Source organism: Perca flavescens, chromosome 1, assembly GCF_004354835.1.
Source record: "Perca flavescens isolate YP-PL-M2 chromosome 1, PFLA_1.0, whole genome shotgun sequence".
Classification (NCBI taxonomy): Eukaryota; Metazoa; Chordata; class Actinopteri; order Perciformes; family Percidae; genus Perca; species Perca flavescens.
In genome coordinates, this window is record NC_041331.1 from 15,888,534 (window position 1) to 15,914,376 (window position 25,843).

Below are 25,843 nucleotides of genomic sequence, written 5' to 3' on the forward strand. Positions count from 1 at the left end.
TGCTGTGAAAAACATCTATTTAATGATGTTTTTACTGAACATAATCACAACTCAAAAGCATAGGCTGGCATTAATCTTTCATGATGTCAACAAATCCTAGGAAAAGACTAAAATAAACAATACATTAGTCCATTTTTGAATACATTCTGACTTCCCCAGCCTGTCTGAGGCCCTCAGCCACAATGCCCATTTGTTCTTACTTAACACATACATCTTTAAAGGAATAGTTCGACATTTCGGGGAATATACTTGTTGGCTTTCTTGCTGAGAGTCAAATGAGAAGATCGTTTGCCATGTTTGCACACTAAATAGCTATGAAGCTAGAGCCAGCAGACTGTTAGCTTAGCTTAGCATAAACTGAAAGACTGAAAACAGCCCTTTTCTGTCCAAAGGTAACAGAATCCAACTACCAGCAGCTCTAAAGCTCACTAATTAACGTTGTATCTTGTTAGTTTAATTGATACAAAGAGTAAAAACAACAAATTGTGGGTTGTAAAACTTCCTTTTACACCTTAGCCTTTACATAATTTTTGTACAGATTAAACAAACAAGATATAACATGTTGATCAGAGAGCTTTAAAAGGTGCTAGCAGGCAGATTTTTTGAAACTTTTTGATGGAACCAGGCAAGCTGTTTAAGATAACGCTAAGTTAACTGGTTGCTGGTGCTCGTGTCAACCCTGTCATTTGACTTTCAGCACAAAAGTGATCAAATCTGTCAAACTATATATTTAAACTTGAAAAAAAGGCTTAAACTGCTGGGCACTGTAGTTTTTTAAATACATCTTACTGAGTTATAAATTTTCATTTTTCACAGACTATTTTTAGTGGTGGATCTATACACTACATTGTAATACTCTAGTGAGTATGCAAAACACCTGTACAGTGCATGTGGGATCGATTTAAAATAAACTACAGTGCAAATGTTCATCGTAATGGAGGAATATGTGACAAAGTGCCATTATGTGGCTCATTTATGTGTTTTGGGACAACAATAGAACTGTTGTCACGGAGGTGTCAATAATAAAATGAATGGTGGCTGAATTGTAGCTGTTTTGGTTTCAAGGTCCTGGAATGCTGGCTCACTGTCACACGTTAATACAATGGACCCATCGTTAATGCTTTCAGTAACCCCCTGTGGTTTTCCTACTATAATAAATCAAAATGTCTGCTCTATGGCACAGAGCAGTATAAGCTAAATCAGGCTTTGGCAACACAGACTGTTAGTGAGATCAATTCATTGTTAGTTTTGGTCTTTTGGGATTTGGTGACAAAAGAGAAAAATATTGTTTTTTATTATGTTTTGTGATATATTTACATTAAAAGAGGGGATCGATGCAACACCTCTTCTAGCCAAACTCAACTTGTTAGCACTGCATTTATAGGTCAGACCATAGGGTCAGACACACTTTATTTATGAGACAAATGATGGTAAAAGGAGCTATGACTATTAGCTCTGTAACACAATCCAGACTAAGAATATCAGTCTAAAGACAAGAATACAAATATTTCCACATAAATGTTTATACTTTTTTGAACAAAAGACACTCTGATGTTCACAATTATTTATTGCCACTGTACAGTACATTACTAGGACATTATTATATTACAACTGTGTTTACATTTTGTGTCTTTCACATTTAGAAACTATCGTACATTCACATCTACTGTAAGAGCAATTAGACATCACAGTTTATTCAACGTAAATGTAGCTCTCTAGCTGTAATGAAAGAAACCTGGAGTAAGATAGTATTTTTTCAGTTTATGGCAGTATGAGTATCAGTTACCCTAGTTTTCTACTGCTGTGGATGGATGTCCTCGGTCTGGGCCACTACATAGCCAAGTGAAACCCCAACAGTGGAGCAGAAGCATCTCCGCACACTGAGTGTCAAAGCATCCTAGTTTGTGCAGAAAGGATTCTGTTAGACTGATGGGGGGGGGGCAGGCAAGTGGTCAGACTGTGGATCTTTCTAGCAGATGCCCGCCTTCTTTTATTTGGTGAGGCTCTTTACATACTCCAGCTCCTCCACTGGTTTCCACTGCTGATTGATGGTGATGAGCTGCAGCAAAATGTCAGAAATAAAAATGAGGCTTTGCCGGACCTATTTACAAGTGTTACATCAACTTAAAGTGACTTGTAACATGAGTAGCATGGACCAACATGTGTGGCTACATAAACAGCATTAATCTGATGTTGCAATAGCAGGCTGGTAATAATTTGATAACATTTCTTCCTCAGTGACTAGGCAGATTGTAGCTGCATGCTGGAAGATTCTGCTTGTATTTCAGCCAATAAGAATAAAATGGCTTGTTAACTGCCATAGAATTATAACAAGCCAAATTTTATAAAAAGTGAGGAATTTTAGAGATTACCTTTTGGGGTTTTGCTGGGTTAAGTCTCTCCCATGGTTCTGGGTTTAGGGTCTTATTCAAGCTAAAAACAGGGAATGAACATGTTGCATCATCATTAAGCATTTTTTTTTTACATGCCAGAGGCTGATAGAAGTCCGAATAAAGCATGAAAATGGGGAAACAAATTAAGCGCAATTTAAACCACTTTATATTTAAAAAATAAATTCAGTGGAATATAGTTTTATCAAAATAAGAAAAAAAGTACAATAACACTCACATAACATCAGGTTTGGTTAATAGAAAGTAGATAGCAGCCGAGGTGGCTCCTGTTGCAGCAAAAGCCATGAACCCTATCAGAGGGATCAACTGAAATACACAAGTTAAAAAAAAATAGGTTTTCAAATGTGCATCATAATATTAAAATGCATGTCATATTCTAAATGGGCTACAAATCCAATATCCACAACAACAGTAAGAATGTAGCCAGCTCACCTCCTTTTTCTTTCTCAACATTTGGAAAAATCCCACCATTTTTCTAATTTCTCAAAAACCTAAAAGAGAAATTGATCATATTTCCACTTAACAATGATGCTGATAGTCAGTTCGCTGAAATAAAGTCAGTGAGTCATAGAGGCAGCTGTGTGGAAGGTCTCACCTGTTGTTGCCGAGGAGTCCCTGATGTGTCTTAGCGCAGCATCCTGTGAGCCTGGCTGATGTAGGCTGAATGACGAGAGGTAGGACGAGGTGAAAGGCACGTAGACAGACACAGCTTCCTGCCCTAAATGCTACAGTGGAGTCCAATCCATTACATATCTAGTTTGCTGATGATCAATACATTTTCTGAGTGTGCAGCACCTTCTTGTGGTCACATCTGAAAACTGAAAGTCAATGGCTAAGTAGGTGGTTTGGAGTGCAGATCACAAACATTAAGACATTTTAAATGCTTGTCAGTGACGAAAACAAAAGAAAATACCATACACCAAAAGTCAAGTTTTACTTATTTTATTTTCAAACCATTTTTTTCTGTAATAATACATTGTATCAATGCAGAGAACATGGTCATATGTGGTATGTCATCTTGGAGGTTTTTGATATGTTTGGATCTGCTGAGCAGTGAGAGAGGGGCTCATTTTGCTGAGGGCCCGAAGGAAGTATGTGTGTTTGATTATCGAAGCCTCCATGTTCTCCTCTTGTAGCGCCAACAGAGCAGCCTGGAAAAACAAAAAAAAAGTTTTCAGGCATGCTTACATACTATCCGTTTGTCTATGTCAACACTTGGTACCAGGATTATATTTTGTATTTCAGAAAATAAGGTCTTCACATTACCTCTTTACACAGATTTTCCAAGTCAGCTCCAGAGTAAAACTCGGTCTTTGCCGCCAGCTCCTCCAGACACACGTCAGCACCCACGGGCATCGACTCTGTACACACCTTCAGGATGCAAAGACGAGCCTAGATAAACGGATATACAAGGTTAGTTGAAGATTAGTTAATTAAAGATACACTGATACAAAAAGGCATGTATCATCTTTTTAATCTCTTCTGAAAATGTTCTTACAAGATTGCTCTAGTACATAACTTGTTATTCCCTTGAAATAAATGACTAACCTGCTGGTCAGGGGGTGGGACATAGATGATGTGGTCCAACCGGCCAGGTCTGAGGAGGGCATTGTCTAAGCAGTCAGGCCTGTTTGTGGCGGCTACAACCATCACATCTTTGTTGCATACTTCCTGGAAGTCCAACTGTCAAAGAGCAAAAAAAGTTTGTAGCATAAAGTGTCTGTTATGGTTTTGGTGTCTTGTCTTATTTTGGTAGTCTGTTTTGTGCTCTGTTTCCTGTTTTATTTTGACGGTCTTGTTTTCTGTCTTGTCTTGTTGGTTTTACTTCCTGTCTTGTGTTTTCCCACCTTTTTTGATTACTCTGCCCAGCCTAGTGTGTTTCACCTGTTTCCCAGCCCTTGTGTCACTTGTCTTGTGTTATTTCATCACCCTCTGTATTTAGTCTTGGTGTTCCCCCTTGTCCAGTGTCAGATCATTGTTTGTATGTTTCTGTGTGTGCCTGTCGTGTCTCCCGGTGTTAGTTCGTGTCTGGTTTTTTGCTCCGTGGATTTCCTTTTGTTTCATTTTTGGTATTGTTGTTTTTGCCTGCTGGCGCGCTCAGGACTTCCTTGTTTTCTTTTTGTGTTTCATCATTAAATCCTCATTTTTACTTACTCCTGCCTGCCTGCCTGCTCTCTGCATTTTGGGTCCGCCTTTCCGTGCTACACCCTTAACAGTGTCGACTAAATCGCCTCATACTAATCAGCTGTTGTGTTAAGTAATAGAGGGAGGAGTGACACACCGTTTCCTGCTTGCGATTCTCCTCCACTCCCTCTGCCTGGAGGATCTTCTCCGTTCCTCTCCTCTCCAGCGTCTTCAGGCCAATTCCATCCATCTCATTGAGCAGCACAGACAGGAGGCGTGTCTGTACGCTGTTCGGTGTCTGACTGTTTGACCGCGAGCCAATCAGAGAGTCAATCTCATCGAGGAACAGGATACAGGGAGCACAGGCCCGGGCCTGGCGAAACAGCTGCATGTGGACAGACAGGTGCAGGTGTTTATGGATGAAAACAGGAGGACACAAACACAGCAGCCGTTCTCAGGTGTTATTATAGACCGTGAAAAAAGAAAGTACCTGCGCAAAAGCCTTCTCCGAGTCTCCGACATAGGGAGAGTAGAGGTCGGCACCGCCGACAGACAGGAAGGCACAGTGAGATGAGCTGGCTGCAGCCTTGACAAGCGTCGTCTTTGCACATCCTGGAGGTCCGTAGAGCAGCACGCCACGGGGACGACACAGACCCAGACGAACAAACGCCTCGGGGTATAACATCGGCCACTCGATACTCTTTGGTGTTTAGACACAAAAAAAGGACAGATGGGGGGGGATTGAGTACTTAATTCCACTGACAGGAAAAACATGCTCACAACTTTATGTATTTTATGTAGTATAATTCAAGACCTGCCGCTTATTTACCTGTCTTAGTTTGAGTTTGACCTCCTCCAGGCCTCCTATCTGTTCCCATGACATCGAAGCGAGCTCCGTCCTGCCCAGGCTGCTCCGCAGGCAGGACGGACGCACCGCCTTCAGGGCCTCCTGGAAGTGCTTCATGCCTAACGCCTGCTCTCCTAAACTCTGCAGACAACAATAACAAGAGCAAAAGAAAAAAACATTAATAAGTCTTCAATCTTCAACACTGGATGGAATCAGTTTTTACACTCAATTTCAGCTCTATTCAAATTTACTTTATTTTATCAGGATAATCCACTTAGTATTAATACAAATTTCCAAGGAGTCCTGGGTACATACCCTGAATGTTATGACTGTGCAAACCACATTTTAGGTTTATTAGGTACACATGTCCATATGTGCAATGTAGCATGAATGAAAGTGCATCTTTGTTTTTCAAATGAATTGCCTGGTCAACCTTAACATATCCAGCACAACATAGCCCAAACAGTTGTTTTGACTGTGCCACAACTCAGACACTACTTTAAATATGCATACACACATGTTGGGTTGCTGAATGGTATAGAAAGCCTGCAGGATGACTCAGCTTGATTTGTGCCAGTTCTCATTAATATTCAACGAGCTAAGCTGCTTGACTCTGATTGGCTAACAGCTAGCCAATGAGAGCCTGGATATCAGCATCCTTTACCCAGCGCAACTGGACGAGCTCATGAATAGTAATGAGCTCAGGCAACATGACGTCAGACTGACCAGCTTTTGTAATTGGCCTGATTTCTCCGCGTATTTCTTTTCGGTGGCTAGAGCTGACAGAGGAGGTAGAATTTCATTTTCACATTTACCACATAACAAACAAACACATATGGACCTAACATATTTCAAAAAATGCAAGAAAAAACAGTTTTGTGTGGCAGGGCACCTTTAAGGCGTGTGACTGGTTATTGTTGATTTTGTTTAGATATGCCAAATTGTTATTATATATAATTAATAAATAATACATATAATTATATAATTGATTATTGGTCAGACTATATCTTTTAGTTATTTATTATTACTTGACCCTATACACGTTCATAAAACAAAATTGACAAGGGGAAAACAATTAAACTGTTTTATGATAATAAGGAGGCGTGATTTTCTTCATAGGCTGTGTATTTGCGTTCTAACAATATCTGGGTCACATGACAGTGATACATAACCAAAATTTGTATCCTGGGATTTGTTTATTAGTTTAATTCATTTAAAAAAATAAATAAATTAAAATTTCACCAAAAGAGACAATTATATTGTTAATCTAAATTATTTCTGAGACAATTAATTGTACTGCATGTAGCTCTGAAGGGAGCTGCAATGTTTCCCTAGAAGTGATAAAATATCAGTATCTTATTTCTATGTGTTACGTTGTTTGATTGCCGTGATTGCTTACCTTTGAGTTTTCCCGTATAGCTTGCATGGCAGCCTCTCTGCACAGGGCGCTGAGATCTGCCCCTACATAGCCTGTGGTTCTCTGTGCAAGCTCTGCCATGTCCACACTGGGACACACAGGCATCCTCGCACACAGAACAGACAAGATGGCTTTCCTCTGCTGCAAGGTGGGAGCTCCAATAAAAACCTGAAGGAAAGATGTAAAAATTCAGAGCCTCATAGATGCATTTACATTTTGTATTATGTATTGGGTTTCGGTTTTTCATAATACATGTCTAATTTCATCCGCACCTCTCTGTCAAATCTTCCAGGCCTGCGCAGTGCCGGGTCTAAGCTGTCCGGCCGGTTGGTGGCTCCGACGATGAGGAAGCGATCTGACTGATTCATCCCGTCCATCAGCGTGAGGAGCTGAGCGACCAGGCGGTTCTCTGGCGCCGACGAGCCGGTTCTCTTCGGACACAGAGAGTCTAATTCATCTAAGAACAGCACACAGGGACCCTCTTCAGCTGCAGATCGAGCCCGCTCAAACACAGCACGCAACTTCTCCTCACTCTCACCCGGCCGTGATCCCACCACCTGAAATAATCATCAAAACATAATAATAATAATAATAATAATAACAAAGTAATTTATTTTAAGCAATCTCAATCTATCTGGCACAACTCCTTGAAGCCTATAATGCAAATAAATATAAGGCACATTATTATTAAAAGAGCACTTTTTAGTAGTTTTAGAAGACTTGAAAATGTGAAGGAGAACTGTCTTTCTGACAGCCATGAATGGTCGAATCCTCTTATAAAACCAAGGTTTTAGCCTTTAATATCTGTGGTTTTACCAATTGTGGCCAATGTTGCAAAAAGGGGAAGGTTTTATATCAATATTGGATTCAGAAAATTCATCATAATACACATTGGCTTTACGGAATACAATTGCACATTCAAATATAATAGTTATTATTATTATTTTTTACCTCTGGCCCTCTAACCACCACCAGGCTGGCTCCCACCTCCCGAACCACTCTGCGGACCAGCAGGGTCTTGCCCACACCTGGCGGCCCCACCAGGAGCACACCTCTGGGACATGACACACCCAGAGAGCTCAGGGTGCCCGGATAGAGCAGGGGCAGCTGCAGTATTTCTCTCAGGGAGGTGCTCACCTACCATACAGTAAAAATCAAAATGAGGCGTCACATAGTGGAAATACACACTCTGGATGAATACCAATAATGTCATTACAGTGAACATATGCTGACCTCCTCCAGTCCCCCGAGCGGGACGGTGTGCTGGTCCTGCAGCTGACTCATGTAATGTCGGACTGTCTGGATGCCAGTTATCTCCACACCAGTTTTTGAGGTGATGAATCCAGCACTGGCAGAATCCAGATTGACGCTTTCAATAACAACATATTTAATCTCTGTATCAAAATCCTCCAGGTTTATCACATTCTTCTCGTGGACATACACACCTTTAAGCATGTCCTTCACTAGCTCATGAACAAGTCGAAGAGGTGTGTGTTTCTTAAAATCGACACTCTGGACCACCACAGTTATCTTTACAGCTTTCAGTTTGGGACAGGGCACAGGTGTCAGCTGGCCAGGGTCCAAGTTGAGATGTGTGGGTGGGTGAGAGATCAGGCTGGGAGAGGAGCATTTCAGGTCCATTAGCAGGAAACCCTCTGCCAGGTCAGGTCGAGGCCAGGCGGTGCACAGGCAGCTTCCCCCGGGAACAGACACCAACAGAGGGGAGCCCAGACTCAGACCAAGCGCAGACATCAAGCCTGGACCCAGCCTGCATCTCTGAGAGCCCCGGTCTGATGGATCCACTGACAGCAGCCTCAGAGACATTATTGTCCATCAGCTAACAGTGACACTGACAGAAAAATAAAGGCAGCAAATAACGATACAGAAGGAGTGAAGCTAACGGTAGCTACCTACTCTAGCTGCAGTGTAAACTTTAGCAAGGCTTACGTTACATGCTACTAGCTGTTAACTGCTAACAATTCTTAGCTACGATCAATACTTTTATTTATTTTTTAGCACAAACTGTGAGACAGTTATACATACCAGACAATGGGTGAAACTAGTGAATGGTGGCCAAAACGTGGTTTTGGCTGGACGAGTACTTGTTTACAAAAATCCAAGCGGCGTTAAAGAAAGATGGCCAACCAAAACGTTTCCCTGTGCTAGATTGTTTACAGTCTATGGACGAGACGTGTTGAACTGTTAAACCTGGTTTTCAAAGGTATTATGAATTTACATCAAAATAACTCATATCTGGTATTATCTTGAAAGTCAAAGGATATGCTCTTATCCGTAACACCATTATTATACGTTTGTTACGGTTGTAATTGGGTTAAAGATTACTTTTTTTATTTTTTTTACATTATATTAATATTCTATATTATTTATGTAATAATGTACAACTTAATTCTGCAAGTCCAGAATGTGGAATTATTTCTAAATACATATCATTTAACACATTATTCTGTACAGCCTAATAAGCAACACCATGAGTATGGTACATTTAAAGAATTAAATAACCCACAATTTTAATAAATTGCCTACAGTAACTAAGTTAAACTTTTTACATAAGGTGAGAATTTGGAAAACTTTAATTCTTTCGTAGCTTTAATAAAAGGGTTTATTTTGTCTGTTTGGTTTTATAATTTCCTCTGCTACTTAAATAAATATAAATATTTACTAAATAATACAATTAATTATTACTTAAATAATAAATAAATGCATGCCAAAAGATGAATCATCACCGCTAGTACAATAATAATAACAACAATAATACGTATTATGATTATTACAAAATATTATTGTTATTATTATACATATTTAATAATATATGTAAATATACACGAACAAGGAAATAGTCATGGTCGCCCAACAATTAGGTTACATTTACACATTTCTTGTCCCTGGCGCTCTGGCGTCACCCTGCGTCCACAAAAGAAAATGCTGTGATTTTAACGAATGTAAACAAACATTATGTCTAGTAGATATTCCCCAATTATGTGTTTGTGTGTGTGCAACTTTAATATCTTTTTTTTGTTTTAGAGCTGCATAGGAAGAGAGAGGGAGGGACTATCGCGAGACCGCGTGTGTGTGTATACCTTTTGAAAATAAATGTACCTGGGACCATTTGTGATAAACATGTTAATCCAGCCTTTAATTCGCAGGGCGTCTGGCGGCGGGGAGTTTATCTGCTTCAGGGGTGGTTCATGAGTGAAGCCACATGACTTTCTATTTATACATAAATAGTGTGGCAGCGATATCGAAACTGCGGAAGGTCGTTTGTCTGTCGGTCTGTTCCTGCACGCAGACGAAGAAAGGGTAGGACGTCTCACAGGTGACCCTGCTGCTGAGAGAAAGTTGAAACATAAACCTGCTCTTTCTGGAAATCTGAAAGGCAAGTCTGACAATAATAACGCAATCAACTTATCCTTCAATGTATTAATGAATTAGTAAAAGTGGAGACTGAAGACATGATTGACTGTGTGATTCAGTGAGTGAATGAATGGAAAAAATAGCAAATATATTTGTCTTAACAAGTTAGGTTCAGTTGGAAAAGTATTCACAGATTTGAACTTGGATCAATAACCATAGACTGTATCATCTGGTTAAAATGGTTAAAACACAAACCACGCTTCCTTCCTACTACCATAGTAGCCTAAGGTAGACAAGGAGCTACAACCTCATTTCCATCAAAGAGAAAAGAGTTGAAATCAAAACACCAAGCAGAGTACTACAAGTTGCCACACTTGTATTTGTTTATTTTTATTTTTGGTGATGAAATTGTGTTTTTTAAGAGACCAGTATTTAACACCTTTTTTTACAGCTTGATTGTGTAAGAAGATGTGTGTCTGAGTCCTGAGCTGTTCCCTTTAGCCCAACAACATTTGATTGGATTTCTCTGCCCTGCTCACAACCGTAGACTGTATCAAACAGCTCCCAGCAACCAGGCCAGACTTGGCACAGTCCCCCCCCCCACCCTGTGCCGTCATAATTCCAGATCTCGCGAACAAGCCCAGAGTGTGTAATCAACCCTGGGCCCTATGTGTGTCTCGTGTCCAGCAGAGCTGAAATGTCACTTTGCTGTCTGTAGGCCTTGCAGCACAGGCACCCTGAGTGTGTGACTAGGGGGGCTCAGGACCTACTTGTGAAGGGGGGATTATAATGTGCTTTGTTATTTGACAGAAATAGTGTTAATTTACCACCTACCTCTGCTTGTTTGTGTTCATATTCACGAGCCAGAGAGAGGACACTCAGTGGCCATGTCGACCCTCCTGCGCTGCATCTCCAGCTCTTCTGTCGTTTTGTTCCAGCGAGGGGCCCACCAGAGGATACCTGGAAGAAGGCATTTCAGGACTTTCCCTGTGTTATGGGACCAAAAGGCCTCTAGAGGTAGGAAATGCACAGCTCTATTAAAATCTCTCTGCTTAACCTTACAATGTCTTTCATAGAGGACAGCCTTTGCCTGCGTGCTTTCTTTTGGTTTGGATTGAGAGTTTATTCAAGGACACTTTCCCTCTGGCCAGAAGAATGGAAAACTCCACAGATCATCAACTGTTTGCTAGAGATGTTCCCAAAATAGGGAGAGCTGTAGTGAAGCAGGCTGTGGCTATGCTCACTGTAGGAGCTGCTGCTAACATGTGAGAACACATGAGAGGTCAGTTAAAGGTGACATGTTAGTTAAAGTGTAACAGCAGTCTGGCAGATTATGTTGCGACATTTGTTTATGGAGTCTGTCCGCGGGACACATGTCAGCAAGTGTTTGTGAGAGTTTTGCGAGTTACTGAGTCCTTTTTAAGTTTGAATTTTGAGGGTCTGTGTGGGAGTGTAGGCCTCTCTGTGTGTGCTGGCTCCGAGCCAATCACCTGCTAATAATGTCTCCATGGAGGCGAGGTCACCATGCCAAGTATGGAGAGAAATGTGTAAACTGACACTCTTCCCAGCTACACAATCTCAGCTGTACACACTAACTCTCCTGTAGTTGCACAAAAAGATAAAGAAACAAAAGCTCCCCTATATTTTATTATAATTTGATGTTGCTTTTTGTATGAACGTTTCTAATAGTTATTTTAGTTTTTTAGGAAAGAACTGTTGATGCGTTGCATAGCTTTTATATGTTCTGCAGACTCAACTATCAGCCGGGTCTTCTGCTCAGGTGTGCTCTACAAGGACCTGGTGGTTGGGGTTCCTAAGGAGACGCTACAGAGTGAGCGCCGTGTGGCGTTGTCTCCTGTGGGGGTAGAGGCGCTGGTCAAACAGGGCTTTAACGTGCAGGTGGAGAGTGGAGCTGGAGAGGCATCCAAGTTCTCTGATCAGCAATACAAAGATGCTGGAGCCACCATCACTGATGTCAATGGAGCGCTTGGCTCAGACTTGGTCCTTAAGGTCCGTACACGTCTGCTATTTAGTTCTACAGTTCTGTGTATAGTGTGTTTTGAGTCTAGATAATACTGAATTTCTATTCCTCTAACATCCCTTTTCCGCTGTAGGTTCGAGCCCCCAGTTTGAGCGAGGCAGACCTCCTGAAGCCTAACTCCACCTTGGTGAGCTTCATCTATCCAGCCCAGAACCCAGAGCTGATGGAGAAGCTGTCAGAGAGGCGGAGCAATGTGCTGGCCATGGACCAGGTGCCCAGAGTCACCATCGCACAAGGCTACGATGCACTCAGCTCCATGGCTAACATCGCTGGGTAAAGAAAAATATACATTTACGTGCAGATTCCTAGGAATGTCTTGTTACAGTAAATGTAACTTGAATGTTTGTTTTGTAGGTACAAGGCTGTGGTTTTGGCTTCTAACAACTTTGGCAGGTTCTTTACTGGTCAGATCACAGCGGCAGGAAAAGTACCCCCAGCTAAGGTAACTGTATACATGTTATGCAAGTCAACATGAGTGTCTTCCCACAGTCCTCAAAGGTCCCCACTTTGTACAATAATACTTCTGTTGCACTAAGGTCCTGGTTATTGGAGGTGGAGTGGCTGGCTTGGCAGCAGCAGGTACAGCCAAGTCGATGGGAGCCATAGTCAGAGGGTTTGACACGAGGTATAAGATGGAACATTATGTCTCAGCCTGCAGACTGAGTGATGGTGGTTGTTATGATCATGACGTTGACAATAACCTGACTTTTTCTTGGCTATCAGGCCAGCAGCCCTGGAACAGTTCAAATCATTTGGGGCAGAGCCTTTAGAGGTAGACATCAAGGAGTCTGGCGATGGAGTCGGAGGTTATGCCAAAGAGATGTCTAAGGAGTTCATTGACGCTGAGATGGCCCTTTTCGCCAAGCAGTGTAAAGAGGTGGACATTCTCATCACCACTGCCCTGATTCCAGGTCAGTCGCACTGGTACCTTCTCCCCCTCGTCTTTTATCTTTAATAAAGTTTAAAGCCGCATTAATCAATAGTTGTTACATAGTAACATTGAACCAGTGGGGTGAACCCACTGAGAACTACTACCGAACTCTACAAGGCCTTTTGTTTTAGCAGCCTGGAAACTCAACTGTTCTCATCAATCCTTGTTGGCAGCTGTTTCCAGCTAATAAAAACCTGTAGGCTACCTGCCCACAGCTGACAAAGTTTCAGATTGGCTGGTGGTGAACATACAAAATTGATCATCTAGCAGGTAAAGACCCAGACATTTTTCAAGTTGGTGGAGATTAAAACAAAGCTGAAAGAAGGCTAAATAAATATTGTCAGGTGGCCAGACACACAACTTCAAATAAATGCAAATGTTGCTATGTGTCTTTTGATTGTGTAAGTAGGCAATTAACTGCTAACACATTTGCCATAGCAACTCAATAAGATTGTTGCCTGGTGTTTTTTTGGCCCCCTAGTGGCCAAGAATTGAAATGTGGATCCACTATCCTCTGACTTTCCTGTTTCTTAGGTTGCATGATATAATGAACAGTAGATGCACCTCATCTATCCTGTGTTTCCTGTTCCCCATGCAGGTAAGCGGGCTCCCATTCTGATCAAGAAGGAGTTTGTGGAGTCGATGAAGGACGGCTCTGTGGTGGTGGATCTGGCTGCCGAGGCAGGGGGCAACATCGAGACCACCAAGCCTGGAGAGCTGTACGTTCACAAGGTGAGGTTTCTGCCTCCAGCCAGCAGACTTTGATAAAGAACAAAAGAAATCTGAAAAAAAACTGTTTTTATGTTTTGTTCACCCCTGTGTAAAATGTACTAATGATGTACTTTGTTTTTTATTAACCAGGGAGTAACACACATTGGCTACACAGACCTGCCCAGCCGCATGGCCACCCAGGCCAGCACTCTGTATTCAAACAACGTACTGAAGCTGCTGAAGGCAATAAGCCCAGACAAGGAATACTTCCACTATGAGCCCAAAGATGAATTTGACTATGGAACAATTGACCATGTCATCCGTGGGACTCTTGTTATGAAGGTGGGTTTCTATTTGTTGTAACTGTCCACTGGCAGCCTGCGTCTTTGCTGGCATCCCTCCCTCCCTCCCTCCCTCCCTCCCTCCCTCTTGGCACATCAGATCCTGTCATGCTAAAATACTGTGCCAAATGAGTCCTAAAAAACAAATCCCAGCTGGGAATAGCAATGTTGGATCCCAGTAAGAATGTTATGAACGTTTCAAAATATACTTATCCAGGAATTTTGGCTGCGACACATTGTTTATGGCAGAGAAGGCATGCAACCTCAACAGGACATATCAGGTTACCCCTTGTTAAACTAAGCATTATTCAGGCCCCTTAAAAAGAGAATTTATCTTTTAAAAACCACTAGTAACTGGTTCGTGATTGCTGTTTGTTCAGTATAATCTCCTATGTGGTCCGTGAGTTTGTGTTTTGAGTGCTTCCACCATGGAGCCGAGATCTCCCACAATGCAAGACTCCAAAAGTCTTGATGTCTGTTTCTCACGCAAAAATCTGTGGACGTCCTCTGTGTTCTCACACTAGGCCTCTTTGTGTGTGTTTTCTAATGTGTCCAGGAGGGCAAGAACATTTTCCCGTCCCCTCTTCCAAAAACAGTCCCCCCAGCCCCAGTGAAACAGAAAACAGTGGCAGATTTGGAGGCTGAGAAAAAGGCGGTGATCTCTCCCTTCAAACGCACCCTGACCTCTGCTAGCGTCTACACTGCAGGTCGGATACGAATACACAGATGCATACAGAAAAAACTACTAGACATTTGGCACAATTTCATGTTCATGAAGTTATTTAACAAGGAATTGGAAAGACCCTTCTCTACAGAAGAACAAACAAAATGAACTGGATAGCAGTATAATGACGTATTATGTAGCTGTGTTTGGCCTAAATTGCTCAGCAATTGCTTGTTAAAAAATTGTTAAAAAGCATTTACCATAATTTCTTATGTTGTAAAATGTTGGTTGTACAATATGTAGCAGTTCAAAACAGAGCTAAAACAATTAGGTGATTGAATAAGTTAATCACCAGCTAGCTTGACAATCGGTAAAAGTACATTTTCAAGCTAAAACCTCTCAAATGTGAGAAAGATGTGCTGCTTTTGTTGTCTTACATCATAGTAAACAGCATCTTTGGTTGGACAAAAAAGCAATGTGAAGACATCCCCATGGGCGTGAAAATATCACCTTGGGGGAATTAATTTGACTACTTTCTGATGTTTTATTAACCAAAAAAAATGAATTGATTATGAAGAAAATAAACCGCATATTAATTGATAATAAAAATAATTGCTCATTGCAGTCCTAGTTCCAAACAATATCTTGACATATTTGGACATTTTTGCCTTTAAAAAAAAATATATATATATATTATTATTGCAAGAGCACACCACCTTAATGGAACTTTAATGTAGACACTTCGTTATGATGAAGCACAGTGGGGAATACAGTTTTGGTAAAGTATGATGTACGAGTTCAGGAGAAACTATGAATCATCACACATGCATAACCTGTTATGAAAAAAGAAGTGTTTGTATTTTTGCCTCTTCAATTATTCCATTGCTTTTAATGGAAAAAAAATAAAAAAAAATAAAACGAGATTGAAAAACATAACTGCATATTTTTTCCACTACATCAATAAGGAAAGAACTGTACACAAGCAACACTGCTCTCTCTGCAGGTGTGTCCACCTGTCTGGCTCTGGGAATCATCTCCCCCAACGCAGCCTTCACTCAGATGGTCACCACCTTTGGCTTGTCTGGGATTGTGGGATACCACACTGTGTGGGGCGTGACCCCCGCTCTGCACTCACCTCTCATGTCTGTCACCAACGCCATCTCAGGTTAGAAGTCAATATAAGATAGTGGTGGCCAAATTTAGAAACATGGTATAGGTGTTTTTTGCAATTTTTTTATCCCTCCCCCCGTATGTTCCGTCTGTCCTCTCCGACAGGTCTGACAGCAGTTGGAGGTCTGGTGCTGATGGGTGGAGGTCTCACACCCTCCACCTTTCCTGAGAGTCTCGCTCTTGCTGCTGCCTTTGTTTCCTCCATCAACATTGCCGGTTTGATGTTCAACTCCCAAACACAAAAATGAACAACAGAGAACAAGATTTTCTCCGTCCAATCAAATGAAAAATGGGGTTTCTTCTGGAAATGTGTTTTCTTCCTTTTTCTGTGAATGCAGGTGGTTTCCTGATCACCCAGAGGATGTTGGACATGTTCAAGCGTCCCACTGACCCTCCTGAGTACAACTACTTGTACATGCTGCCTGGGGCTGCCTTTGTTGGGGGATACGGAGCCTCAGTGGCTGCTGGGTACAACATCGAGCAGGTCACAGGATAAATATATCTTCATTCCACTCACATTTGTTCTCATTAAAATATACACAAGTAGCTTGTTTTTATGTAACCAGTATTAAGTAGCTTGTCAGTGAATGTGGTTTGTGCTACCCAAGATGACTGTGGTTGTGTTTAAAGTGATTATTTTTTTTTTTTTTTTTTTTTTTCTGATAATTGAATTGATGAGTATTAGGGTAGCAGATGTCCTTAAAACTATAAAATGTCAGAATACTTAAAAATGTCCGTCACGGGCGCCTGGGTAGCTCACAGTAGAGCAGGCGCCCATATATAGAGGTTTACTTCTCGACGCAGCGGCCGCAGGTTCGACTCCGCCCTGCGGCCCTTTGCTACAGGTCATTTCTCCTCTCTCTCTCTCTCCCCTTTTAAGTCTTCAGCTGTCCTAAAAAAATAATCTTAAAAAAAAAAAAGAAATGTCCGTCTCAATTTCCCAGAGTCCAGAGTGATGCCTTTAACTTGTTTTGTGAGACCAATAGTCCAAAATCTAAAGATATTCAATCCACTTACATTAACAGTATTTTAATTAAGCTTTTATTCATACTTTTAACTTGACTGTGTCTGTAACCGTGTTTAAGCGTTACACAAATAAGTCTGACTAGTGTTTTTTTTTTTTTTTTTTTTTTACCTCAGATGATGTACTTGGGCTCAGGTTTGTGTTGTGTCGGGGCGCTGGCAGGCCTCTCTGCCCAGGGCACCAGTCGCTTGGGAAACACGCTGGGCATGATGGGAGTGGCAGGGGGCATCGCTGCCACGCTCGGTGCCCTCAAACCCTCACCAGAGCTGCTGTCTCAGATGTCTCTGGCCATGGCCACTGGGGGAACCCTGGGTAGGTAGCTTCCTGATTTTAGAAGATCTACAATTGAGATACGCGTGATGATCGACTGGCTGCAAATTGCCCACTCTGGCACTGATTGTCATCACTGCCTGATGGAGTTTCAGAACAGATCTTGTTGTTGTTCACTATCTAAAGCCCCTAGAAGGCATTCTGTTCTGTATCATGGCAAGGAGACTCCCAACCAACCAGGGAGGGTTTCAGTCTCCATTTAATAAGAAACAAAAATAATAAAGCTTGGGCATGTCTCCTTTTGAAGTCCAACAGTTTGTTTAGAAAACTACAAGACCATCATGAATGAGTTACATGTTATTAACTTTGTATGTAACTCCTCCGGTCTTTGAAGAGTGTGAGTATTTTGCTAATTCATAACAGAACATCAATCATCCTGTCCAGATACAGAGATGAGTGGATTTCGTCCTCATTGTTGTGCATGTTAATAGTAATCTAAGAAAGCAGGATGAGGAATTGCATTTTAATCAACACACACACACACACACACACACACACACACACACACACACACACACACACACACACACACACACGCAGGCAGGCAGCAGAGCATGAGGGTTTGCTCAGTGATAATTTAGTGACCCTATGTTTATGATGAAACACACTTAAATACTTAACTTAGGACTCATTAGATTGTCTTTGAAGACCAGGCCCTGCTTGTTAAGAGTAAAGTTACTGAAAGCAGGTGTTTGCCTTTTAACCGTCTGCTTTTTAAAAACTTAATATTTTCACTCTTTTGTATTCAAACATAGCCAATATGCATGAGAAGTGTGGTGCCTGGTGCTTGACTTAGCTAGACAAACTAGTAACTCCCAGAGATTTACTCAAAGCTGTTTGTCGGATCTTCATATCTCAGGTCTGACCCTTGCCAAGCGTATTGAAATCTCAGACTTGCCGCAGCTTGTGGCCGCCTTCCACAGCCTTGTGGGGCTGGCAGCTGTTTTCACCTGCGTTGCCGAGTTCATGATTGAGTACCCCCACCTGGACACTCACCCAGCCGCCAGCGTACTCAAGACTGTGGCGTATCTGGGCACCTACATCGGAGGCGTCACTTTCAGTGGCTCACTGGTGGCCTACGGCAAGCTTCAAGGTAATTGATGTAACTCATAAAATATTTGTAACACGAACAGTATATAAGTACACACACACATACATATATATATATATATATATATATATATATATATACATACATTGCGTGTGACATGTTTTAAATTCTGTAGAATGTTTCTGTAGAAAGTCTGATCATTGTTCTCCATTTGACACAGACACACTAATATCTATATAAACACACTGAGCTTTGCGTCCTCTGGTGCTGATTGTCTCTTTCATCTAGTTAAAGCCAAAGATCCTCTGGTAAATCCAGGCCTGGACTGGGAGGGGGAGGGATTGTTTGCATGTGTCAGCAGTTACTAATTTACATAGCAGTGTGACTGATCAAGAGGAACACATAAGAAGCTTTCTGGTAATTTGTAATGGGTACTGGCTGCATGGCTTTGGTTGGTGAAGGGCGGCTGTCTGATTTGTGGATGGGACAGACTCTTAGGCGGCTGATTAGAGGCCTCGACAGAGAAGTCTCAGAGTTCAAAGACACACGACACTGCTTAAGAGAAAAATGTGTTTACATGTTTTATCTTGTAAAAGTATTCCCCTTCAGCCATACAAAATGAGTGACAATTATTTCTGGCTTCTCTGAATATTTGTTGGAAATGAATTTGGTTATAGGCATCCTGGACTCCGCCCCCCTGCATTTGCCAGGACGACACATGCTGAACGCCGGTCTGATGGCAGCGTCAATGGGAGGCATGGTGCCCTTTATGCTCAGTTCCAGCTATGGTACTGGCATGGGGTGTCTAGTGGGAGTGTCTGGGCTTTCCACTATTATGGTGAGTTCCATCGATTCACTAAGCCAAGAAAAAGTGAAGCAAAAAACATATTAAAAATAACTGGATGATGCTGAAGATGTGCAACTTTTTGTCTGTAAAAATGTATTTCATCAACTAAATATTAAAAATGGATTTGGATTGTGCTAGAATGTCAATCACTCTTTTTAACCTTGTGTTGTCCTTCGGGTCCCAGTGACCCGAAAGACAACACAAGGGGTTATGTACTTCTGTTTACTTTGTTGAGAATTGCTCTCTAAACCCTGTCTCTTGTAAAGTAAGTCAGTAAAGTTTATTTCTAGAGCACATTTAAACACAGTTTAAGCTGACCAAAATGCTGTACAAAAAAGTACTAAGGTGCTGTATTATCATACATGGGTTACATTTTTACTTAGAGCAAAAGTTGGTGCCGTGTCACGTCAGTGACTTGTACTCTTGTGTACCCAGTGAGTAAAATGTGATGTAATATTGGTAAAACACTTTAGAAACTTCATTATAAGCGATGATACACATTTTAAACTACCGGTTGTTGCTACAGATTAGGCAGAAGCTGGGTTTTAGTTGGTTTAAGTGGCTCATATGTTTTCTTTAATTTCTTCTTCAACCTCCCCATAGGGTGTAACCCTGACAGCAGCCATCGGGGGCGCTGACATGCCTGTGGTTATCACCGTGTTGAACAGCTACTCTGGATGGGCGCTCTGTGCTGAAGGCTTCTTACTAGATAACAATCTGATGACGATTGTCGGAGCTCTGATTGGCTCCTCCGGTGCCATCCTCTCCTACATCATGTGTGTGGTGAGTAGACACATACATGTATATCCGGCCACATGTGTGATCTTGTACAGCGTACTCAGCACAATGACCTGAGCCTGTGTCCTCTTCTCTTCCAAGGCTATGAACCGCTCCCTGCCTAATGTGATCCTGGGTGGGTACGGCACCACCTCCACAGCGGGCGGTAAACCAATGGAGATTGTTGGCACTCACACTGAGGTCAATCTAGACCAGACCATTGACATAATCAAAGAAGCCAACAGCATCATCATCACACCAGGTACACACTACATGCAACACAAGACTTTAGTGATTCCACTGGGTATTTGGGTATTTTTGATTAAGCAAATCAAAAACTGATTTTAATTTAAAAGAAAAAAAGAATCTAGATGCATGACGGTGCTGAACACATTTTTATTATTTGCTGTATAGAATCAGGTTACAAAACTGTAAACAAAGTGACAGAGGTTTAATTTAATATTATTTTTTTGTTTTGTTTAAGGTCCCATGGCATGAAAATTTCACTTTATGAGGTTTCTTAACATTAATGAGTTCCCCCAGCCTGCCTATGGTCCCCCAGTGGCTAGAAATGGTGATAGGTGTAAACTGAGCCCTGGGTATCCTGCTCTGCCTTTGAGAAAATGAAAGCTCAGATGGGCCAATCTGGAATATTGCTCCTTATGACCTCATAAGGAGCAATATTCCAGATCCAGAAGGAATTTGGCCCACCCATGAGAGAGAGTCATCATGGCTTTCAAACGAGCAAAGTGGCAGTTGGTCCAGGCCACACCCCCACCCTGCCCGCCCCCTCTCCTCCTCAATAGCTACAGACACAGAAATGGCACATACTAAGGAAAGCTCATTGTGGGACTGGCTCTAGTGGCTGTAATTCTGCACCAAGGCTGAATTTTGGGAAAAAATATTAGGTGGACCACTAAGGTCTATATTAAAGGTCCCATGGCATGAAAATTTCACTTTGGTCCCCAAGTGGCTAGAAATGGTGATAGGTGTAAAAAATTTCACTTTGAGAAAAGGAAAGCTCAGATGAGCCGTTTTGGAATCTGCTTGTTATGAAGTCATAAGGAGCAAGGTTACCTCCCCTTTCTCTGCTTTGCCCGCCCAGAGAATTTGGCCCACCCATGACAGAGAGACATCATGGCTTTCAAACGAGCAAAGTGGCAGTTGGTCAAGGCCACACCCCCACCCTCCACCTTGCCCCTCCCTCTCTCCTCCTCAATAGCTTCAGACACAGAAATGGCCCATACTAAGGAAAGCTCATTGTGGGACTGGCTCTAGTGGCTGTTGTTCTGCACCAAAGCTGAATTTCGGGAAAGAGACTTCAGATACAGTATTAGGGGACCACTAAGGTCTATATAAAAGCATCCAAAGAGCACCATGTCATGGGACCTTTTAAAAAACTGTCAAAACCTGGAAATGTTAAAACTGCCGATTTAGCATTTCACTCTTATAACACTGTCGTTGAATCCCTTTAATGTAAGGATTCAGGTGTTTTATGCTAGTAGCGGCTAAAGTAGCCTCGAGCTGCTAGCCTTAAGCAGAGATGAGTAACAAGCTACAGAGGTCTGATAAACTCCCCCTTTGCTATCTCCACACCAACATATTATTTTCATTTTGAAACCTGTAGTCTTTAGCCCCATCCAGTGCGGCCTCAAGTGACATCATTTAAGGCAAGTTTATAAGATTTCACGCAGCTCCCTCTGGAGCCAAAACATGCATTTGTACTCCTAAAGTCCAACAGACAGCTTAATCAAGACAATGTTTGAAAAGCTCATGGTCAAAAAGACTGCACAGTAGTGAACGTGTATATGGCTTGAGAATAGGCAAGTTAGGCTAGTTTGGATTTTGATTAAAACCAAACCATTCAAATGTTATACTTTTTGTCATTTTAGTCAGCTAAAGTCATTTTACAGCATGCATACATATAGTACAGTAGCAAAAGCATTTCCCCCAGTAGAAAGTGGAGACATTGCTGAAAAAGACCATAGCCTTTGGTAAAAATAGGTGTAGAATGAGATTTGGGTTGACATCAGAGACTTTAATATCAGATTCTCTCATCACTTGACAGCGTGGATCCTCCACTGCACTCCACTGCACTTTTCAGACTGTCTCGATCAATTGCATCTGTGATCTTTCTCTCGTCTGATTAACTTCCCCTTACAAAAAGGCGGAGCCTGACCGCTCTGCCAAAATGGGGATTCGCAGCAGCTCTGGAAAAGCTAAAAGCTTTTACAAAGCGGGATTAACTCAGAATATTAAAGCAGGGTAACCAGAAGAGAGAGCCGTTTGTCCAGAAATGATCCCCCAAACTGAGTAAAGAGTAAAGGATGATGGATTTCATTTTTGAGTGTGAGGCAGTCACCACATCCTGATTTATTAAAAAGATAAAGCCAGATTTGTCTGACAACTGAGTAGTTGTCGAGTGGCCTCAGCAAGAGGAACCACTCTGAATAACTTGGATAGCTGTTGTTTTCAAGTGGCTCCAAACCAACCTAAGGACAGCTGTGTGGTCCCACATGCTGGTTAGATTAGAGAAACAGTGAAAAGTCATAAGAGCAATTGAGTCCAGACCCAAGATTTCTCCATGTGCTGTCAACAACAAAGCACGGCAGTGAGGAAACAGAAGGCTTAGTTGTCTGGGGAATTAAAATATACGGGTTAACGGCGACTGGCTTTAAAAAAAACTTGATTAGGGGTAATGCTGAAGTTCAGCATTACTGCCTGAACTCTACAAGGTACCTGACCACCCGGGTTAAATAAGGGTTAGACCCAGAGAAAGGAGTTCTTTGCACGCAGGGGACCCAAATGCACACCACACATGTGAAAGGTTTCTGAAGAAAAGCATTTCTCAGACCAATGAACCATTATGATTTAATACAGAGAGGAGACTTGTGGTTGATGAGGACAAAAGAAAGAATGAAGTGTAGAGGAATCACTGGTTTTATTGTTGTCGAAACCCCTGCTGGATTGCTGTGCTTTCATTTAAAAATGAACAATAACCGTGACAAATGCTCATTTATTCCAACAGGGCCCTTAACAAAACACAAAACCAGAATAGGAAATGCTATTGGATAATGGACTCCAGCCACTATATATTAGATATAGATATTAGTGAAATAAAGATGATTAAAGATTAAAATGCACTTTTTTTTTTAGGCTATTTCATGTTTATTCTCTTTGTGTTTTTGTGCATAGGTTGGGGTCTGTGTGCAGCAAAAGCCCAGTACCCGATTGCAGACATGGTGAAGATGCTGAAGGAACAGGGCAAAAATGTCAGGTGAATGTTAATCTCGCTTTGCCAGACCCTCCTCCAAAGCAAGCTGAAGGAGGGTCTGGCTACTCCACATAGCAGTCGGGGATGGGAGGAAAACGTGCTCCGGTTTATTGGCATTTCCTTAAACCAATCACAATCGTCTTGGGCGGTGCTAAGCTCCAGTGAAAACCCACGGTTACGCTGCAAAATAGGCTCAAAACTTGTACGTTTAAAAGTTGTTTTAGTTGTGCAACAGAAAACTCAGATTGGACAGATAGTCTAGCTAGCTGTCTAAATTTACCCTGCAGAGATCTGAGAAAATGTTAACCATAGTCCTCATAAATCCCCCGGAGTTTAAAATAAATGAGTGAAATCCGGCGGTAACGGAGCAATCCCGGAAGTGGAACGTCAAGGATGTAGACTAGGTGAATATCTGCCCTCATGCTGTTCATCTCCTTTATAAACAAGATTATTGCTGCTTTTTTCCTCACTGGGTTTGCCCTGAGGAAGTTTTTTCAAATATTATTTTAAATGAGGCACTCTAACCGAAAAAGCAACTCCTTACCAACACCTGATATGTGAGAAATATTTGCATCATCTCCTGTTAGCAAAGTGGGAAACTGCAAAGTACTTTTTTTTTTTTTTAAGTATACTACAAAGTACTGACTTAAAGAAGAGACAGACAGAAGTACCTTTTTAGTACTGTACATTTATCAGATTTGACTTGAGTATTCTAATTTGAATGCTACTTTATACTTTTACTCTACTACATTTCCGAGGGAAACGGTTTACTTTTTACTCCATTTATGTGACAAGTTACTATAGTTACTTTTCAGATTTTACATAATAATAAACATGTCAACATGTTATACAGTACATCAAACTACCCAACAACATATAAATAAGTTAACAGTAGCTTCCTCTCCACCAGCTACAATATAAAAATGGTACTTGCATGATAATACATCAGTATTAATCATTAAATTATATATAGTCATTCCGCTGCATAATAAGTACTTTTACTTTCAATACTTTAAGTACATATTGCTGATAATACTTTGGCTTAAGTATGATATTAAATGCAGGATTTTTACTTCTAGCAAGGTATTATGACCATAGAAAAAAAATGATTATGACAGGTATGTTGCTACTTTTAGTAAAAGTACTAGCAGTACTTTAAGTAAAGCTTAAAGTACTGAGTAGCTCTCAGTACTACACCACTGAATATTCCACCACTGCTTTTTTTGCTTTTATGTGAATTTACAACAAATCTGAACTTGCTTAGAAAGTGACGTGTGCATTTTAAGGAGCAGGGCACCATTGATCAGGGAGCTGTGAGTTTTCCATGTAAATCACTAAGTGTTGATGAGCAGTAATAATTTGCGTCCATCCCCTCCAACAAGGTTTGGTATCCACCCGGTAGCCGGTCGTATGCCCGGCCAGCTGAACGTCCTTTTGGCCGAGGCTGGTGTTCCCTACGACGTGGTCCTGGAGATGGATGAGATCAACGAGGACTTCCCAGGTAAACTCTTTTAAAATAAATAAATCTAGAGAGAGCTGATAAAATAGTTGCTACACGGTTGTCACTTTTGCAGGAAGGAGTCGGATAATAATACAAGATCAATTATGTGTAATAATCTCATCCGCACTCGGAGCAGCCTTGTGTTGTGTCTTGATATTTAGACGTGTCATGTTTGCAGGGCGACGGTCTTGTTTTCGTAGCAACCAGGCATGCAGTCTTGAGACACATGGTTCTGTTTATGACAGAGGGAGATAAGTGCGGTGCTGGGGAACCCAATGACATTAGTTAGGACAATTGCAGAGCATTTTGCCAGCGGTTTGTCTGTCTTGTGTATAAATGTGTAAACGTCTGTGGCCCACAGAGACAGACTTGACACTGGTGATCGGAGCCAACGACACAGTGAATTCTGCAGCGCAAGAAGATCCTAACTCCATAATCGCTGGCATGCCTGTCCTGGAAGTGTGGAAGTCCAAACAGGTAGGTCGTTTATTTACCTTTGATTGCCGCTCAGACAATATCACTATTTTTTAGCTGTGATACAAAAAAGTGACCACATACACTAATTTAAACTTTACTCCAGGTGATAGTGATGAAGCGTACCTTGGGCGTGGGCTACGCTGCAGTAGACAACCCCATTTTCTACAAGCCCAACACATCAATGCTGCTGGGAGATGCCAAAAAGACGTGTGACGGCCTGCAAGCGAAGATCAGAGAGACCTTCTACTAGTGACTCTTCATTAGCTCACCATCATCGACAGTAGTTTAAGTACAGAGGCACACTGACCGATACGGCATTTCCACCATTGGCTTTCAGGATATATATTTTTGGAGAGCAGATTTATGGGTTCTGAAACAAATATTCAATTACAAAGATGCCCAAGATTCATAAGATGATTTTTTTTTTTTTTTGAAGGGACATGAATAGCTCAAACTGAAATGTGTACTGATTTGTAAATACAAATATTTAAAACATATCCAAAGTCTTTTTCCTTGCACATTACATTTTAAGA

At 41.5% G+C, this 25,843-nt stretch overlaps 3 protein-coding genes across 4 annotated transcripts; 1 reads left to right on the plus strand and 2 right to left on the minus strand.

Moving 5' to 3' along the window:
• Positions 1 to 1,549: 1,549 nt before the first annotated feature.
• coxfa4l3 (cytochrome c oxidase associated subunit FA4L3) lies at positions 1,550 to 3,092 on the minus strand. The gene is made up of 5 exons (XM_028584758.1): positions 3,007 to 3,092; positions 2,844 to 2,902; positions 2,629 to 2,717; positions 2,373 to 2,433; positions 1,550 to 2,059 (listed from the first exon to the last, which is right to left on the minus strand). Exons 2-5 carry the CDS (start codon positions 2,880 to 2,882, stop codon positions 1,991 to 1,993), a joined length of 258 nt encoding a protein of 85 aa, XP_028440559.1. The 5' UTR covers positions 2,883 to 2,902; positions 3,007 to 3,092; the 3' UTR covers positions 1,550 to 1,990.
• Positions 3,093 to 3,337: 245 nt separating this feature from the next.
• afg2b (AAA ATPase AFG2B) lies at positions 3,338 to 8,969 on the minus strand. The gene is made up of 11 exons (XM_028586683.1): positions 8,843 to 8,969; positions 8,033 to 8,648; positions 7,751 to 7,936; positions 7,072 to 7,356; positions 6,782 to 6,967; positions 5,365 to 5,523; positions 5,026 to 5,235; positions 4,693 to 4,920; positions 3,960 to 4,094; positions 3,678 to 3,803; positions 3,338 to 3,562 (listed from the first exon to the last, which is right to left on the minus strand). The coding sequence occupies exons 2-11, from the start codon at positions 8,621 to 8,623 to the stop codon at positions 3,425 to 3,427; spliced, it is 2,244 nt and encodes a 747-aa protein (XP_028442484.1). The 5' UTR covers positions 8,624 to 8,648; positions 8,843 to 8,969; the 3' UTR covers positions 3,338 to 3,424.
• Positions 8,970 to 9,932: 963 nt separating this feature from the next.
• Positions 9,933 to 25,808, plus strand: nnt2 (nicotinamide nucleotide transhydrogenase 2). Of its 2 annotated transcripts, XM_028573726.1 has the most exons (22): positions 9,933 to 10,193; positions 11,039 to 11,188; positions 11,952 to 12,181; positions 12,286 to 12,485; positions 12,567 to 12,654; positions 12,749 to 12,837; positions 12,936 to 13,123; positions 13,742 to 13,875; positions 14,005 to 14,196; positions 14,752 to 14,902; positions 15,863 to 16,024; positions 16,135 to 16,245; positions 16,368 to 16,513; positions 17,170 to 17,365; positions 18,243 to 18,476; positions 19,112 to 19,272; positions 19,885 to 20,064; positions 20,161 to 20,320; positions 23,254 to 23,335; positions 24,715 to 24,833; positions 25,195 to 25,310; positions 25,414 to 25,808. In XM_028573726.1, exons 2-22 carry the CDS (start codon positions 11,059 to 11,061, stop codon positions 25,558 to 25,560), a joined length of 3,216 nt encoding a protein of 1,071 aa, XP_028429527.1. In that variant the 5' UTR covers positions 9,933 to 10,193; positions 11,039 to 11,058; the 3' UTR covers positions 25,561 to 25,808. The 2 variants fall into 2 exon arrangements, with proteins under 2 accessions (XP_028429527.1, XP_028429518.1); XM_028573717.1 differs by lacking the exon at positions 9,933 to 10,193 and having other exon boundaries at positions 10,805 to 11,188.
• Positions 25,809 to 25,843: the final 35 nt, after the last annotated feature.

What these genes read in the sequence shown, in the direction of transcription:
- afg2b (XM_028586683.1), bottom strand. Translation starts at nt 8,623, where the DNA reads ATGTCTCTGAGGCTGCTGTCAGTGGATCCATCAGACCGGGGCTCTCAG. An exon ending in TGGTGGTTAGAGGGCCAGAG is followed by an intron (nt 7,357 to 7,750) that starts GTAAAAAATAAT and finishes TGATTATTTCAG; the next exon opens with GTGGTGGGATCACGGCCGGG. An exon ending in CTGGAAGATTTGACAGAGAG is followed by an intron (nt 6,968 to 7,071) that starts GTGCGGATGAAA and finishes TCTTTCCTTCAG; the next exon opens with GTTTTTATTGGAGCTCCCAC.
- nnt2 (XM_028573726.1), top strand. Translation starts at nt 11,059, where the DNA reads ATGTCGACCCTCCTGCGCTGCATCTCCAGCTCTTCTGTCGTTTTGTTC. An exon ending in TGTCACCAACGCCATCTCAG is followed by an intron (nt 16,025 to 16,134) that starts GTTAGAAGTCAA and finishes CCTCTCCGACAG; the next exon opens with GTCTGACAGCAGTTGGAGGT. An exon ending in CAGCATCATCATCACACCAG is followed by an intron (nt 20,321 to 23,253) that starts GTACACACTACA and finishes TTTTGTGCATAG; the next exon opens with GTTGGGGTCTGTGTGCAGCA.
- coxfa4l3 (XM_028584758.1), bottom strand. Translation starts at nt 2,882, where the DNA reads ATGGTGGGATTTTTCCAAATGTTGAGAAAGAAAAAGGAG. An exon ending in TTAACCAAACCTGATGTTAT is followed by an intron (nt 2,434 to 2,628) that starts GTGAGTGTTATT and finishes CCCTGTTTTTAG; the next exon opens with CTTGAATAAGACCCTAAACC. An exon ending in ACCCAGCAAAACCCCAAAAG is followed by an intron (nt 2,060 to 2,372) that starts GTAATCTCTAAA and finishes ATTTTGCTGCAG; the next exon opens with CTCATCACCATCAATCAGCA.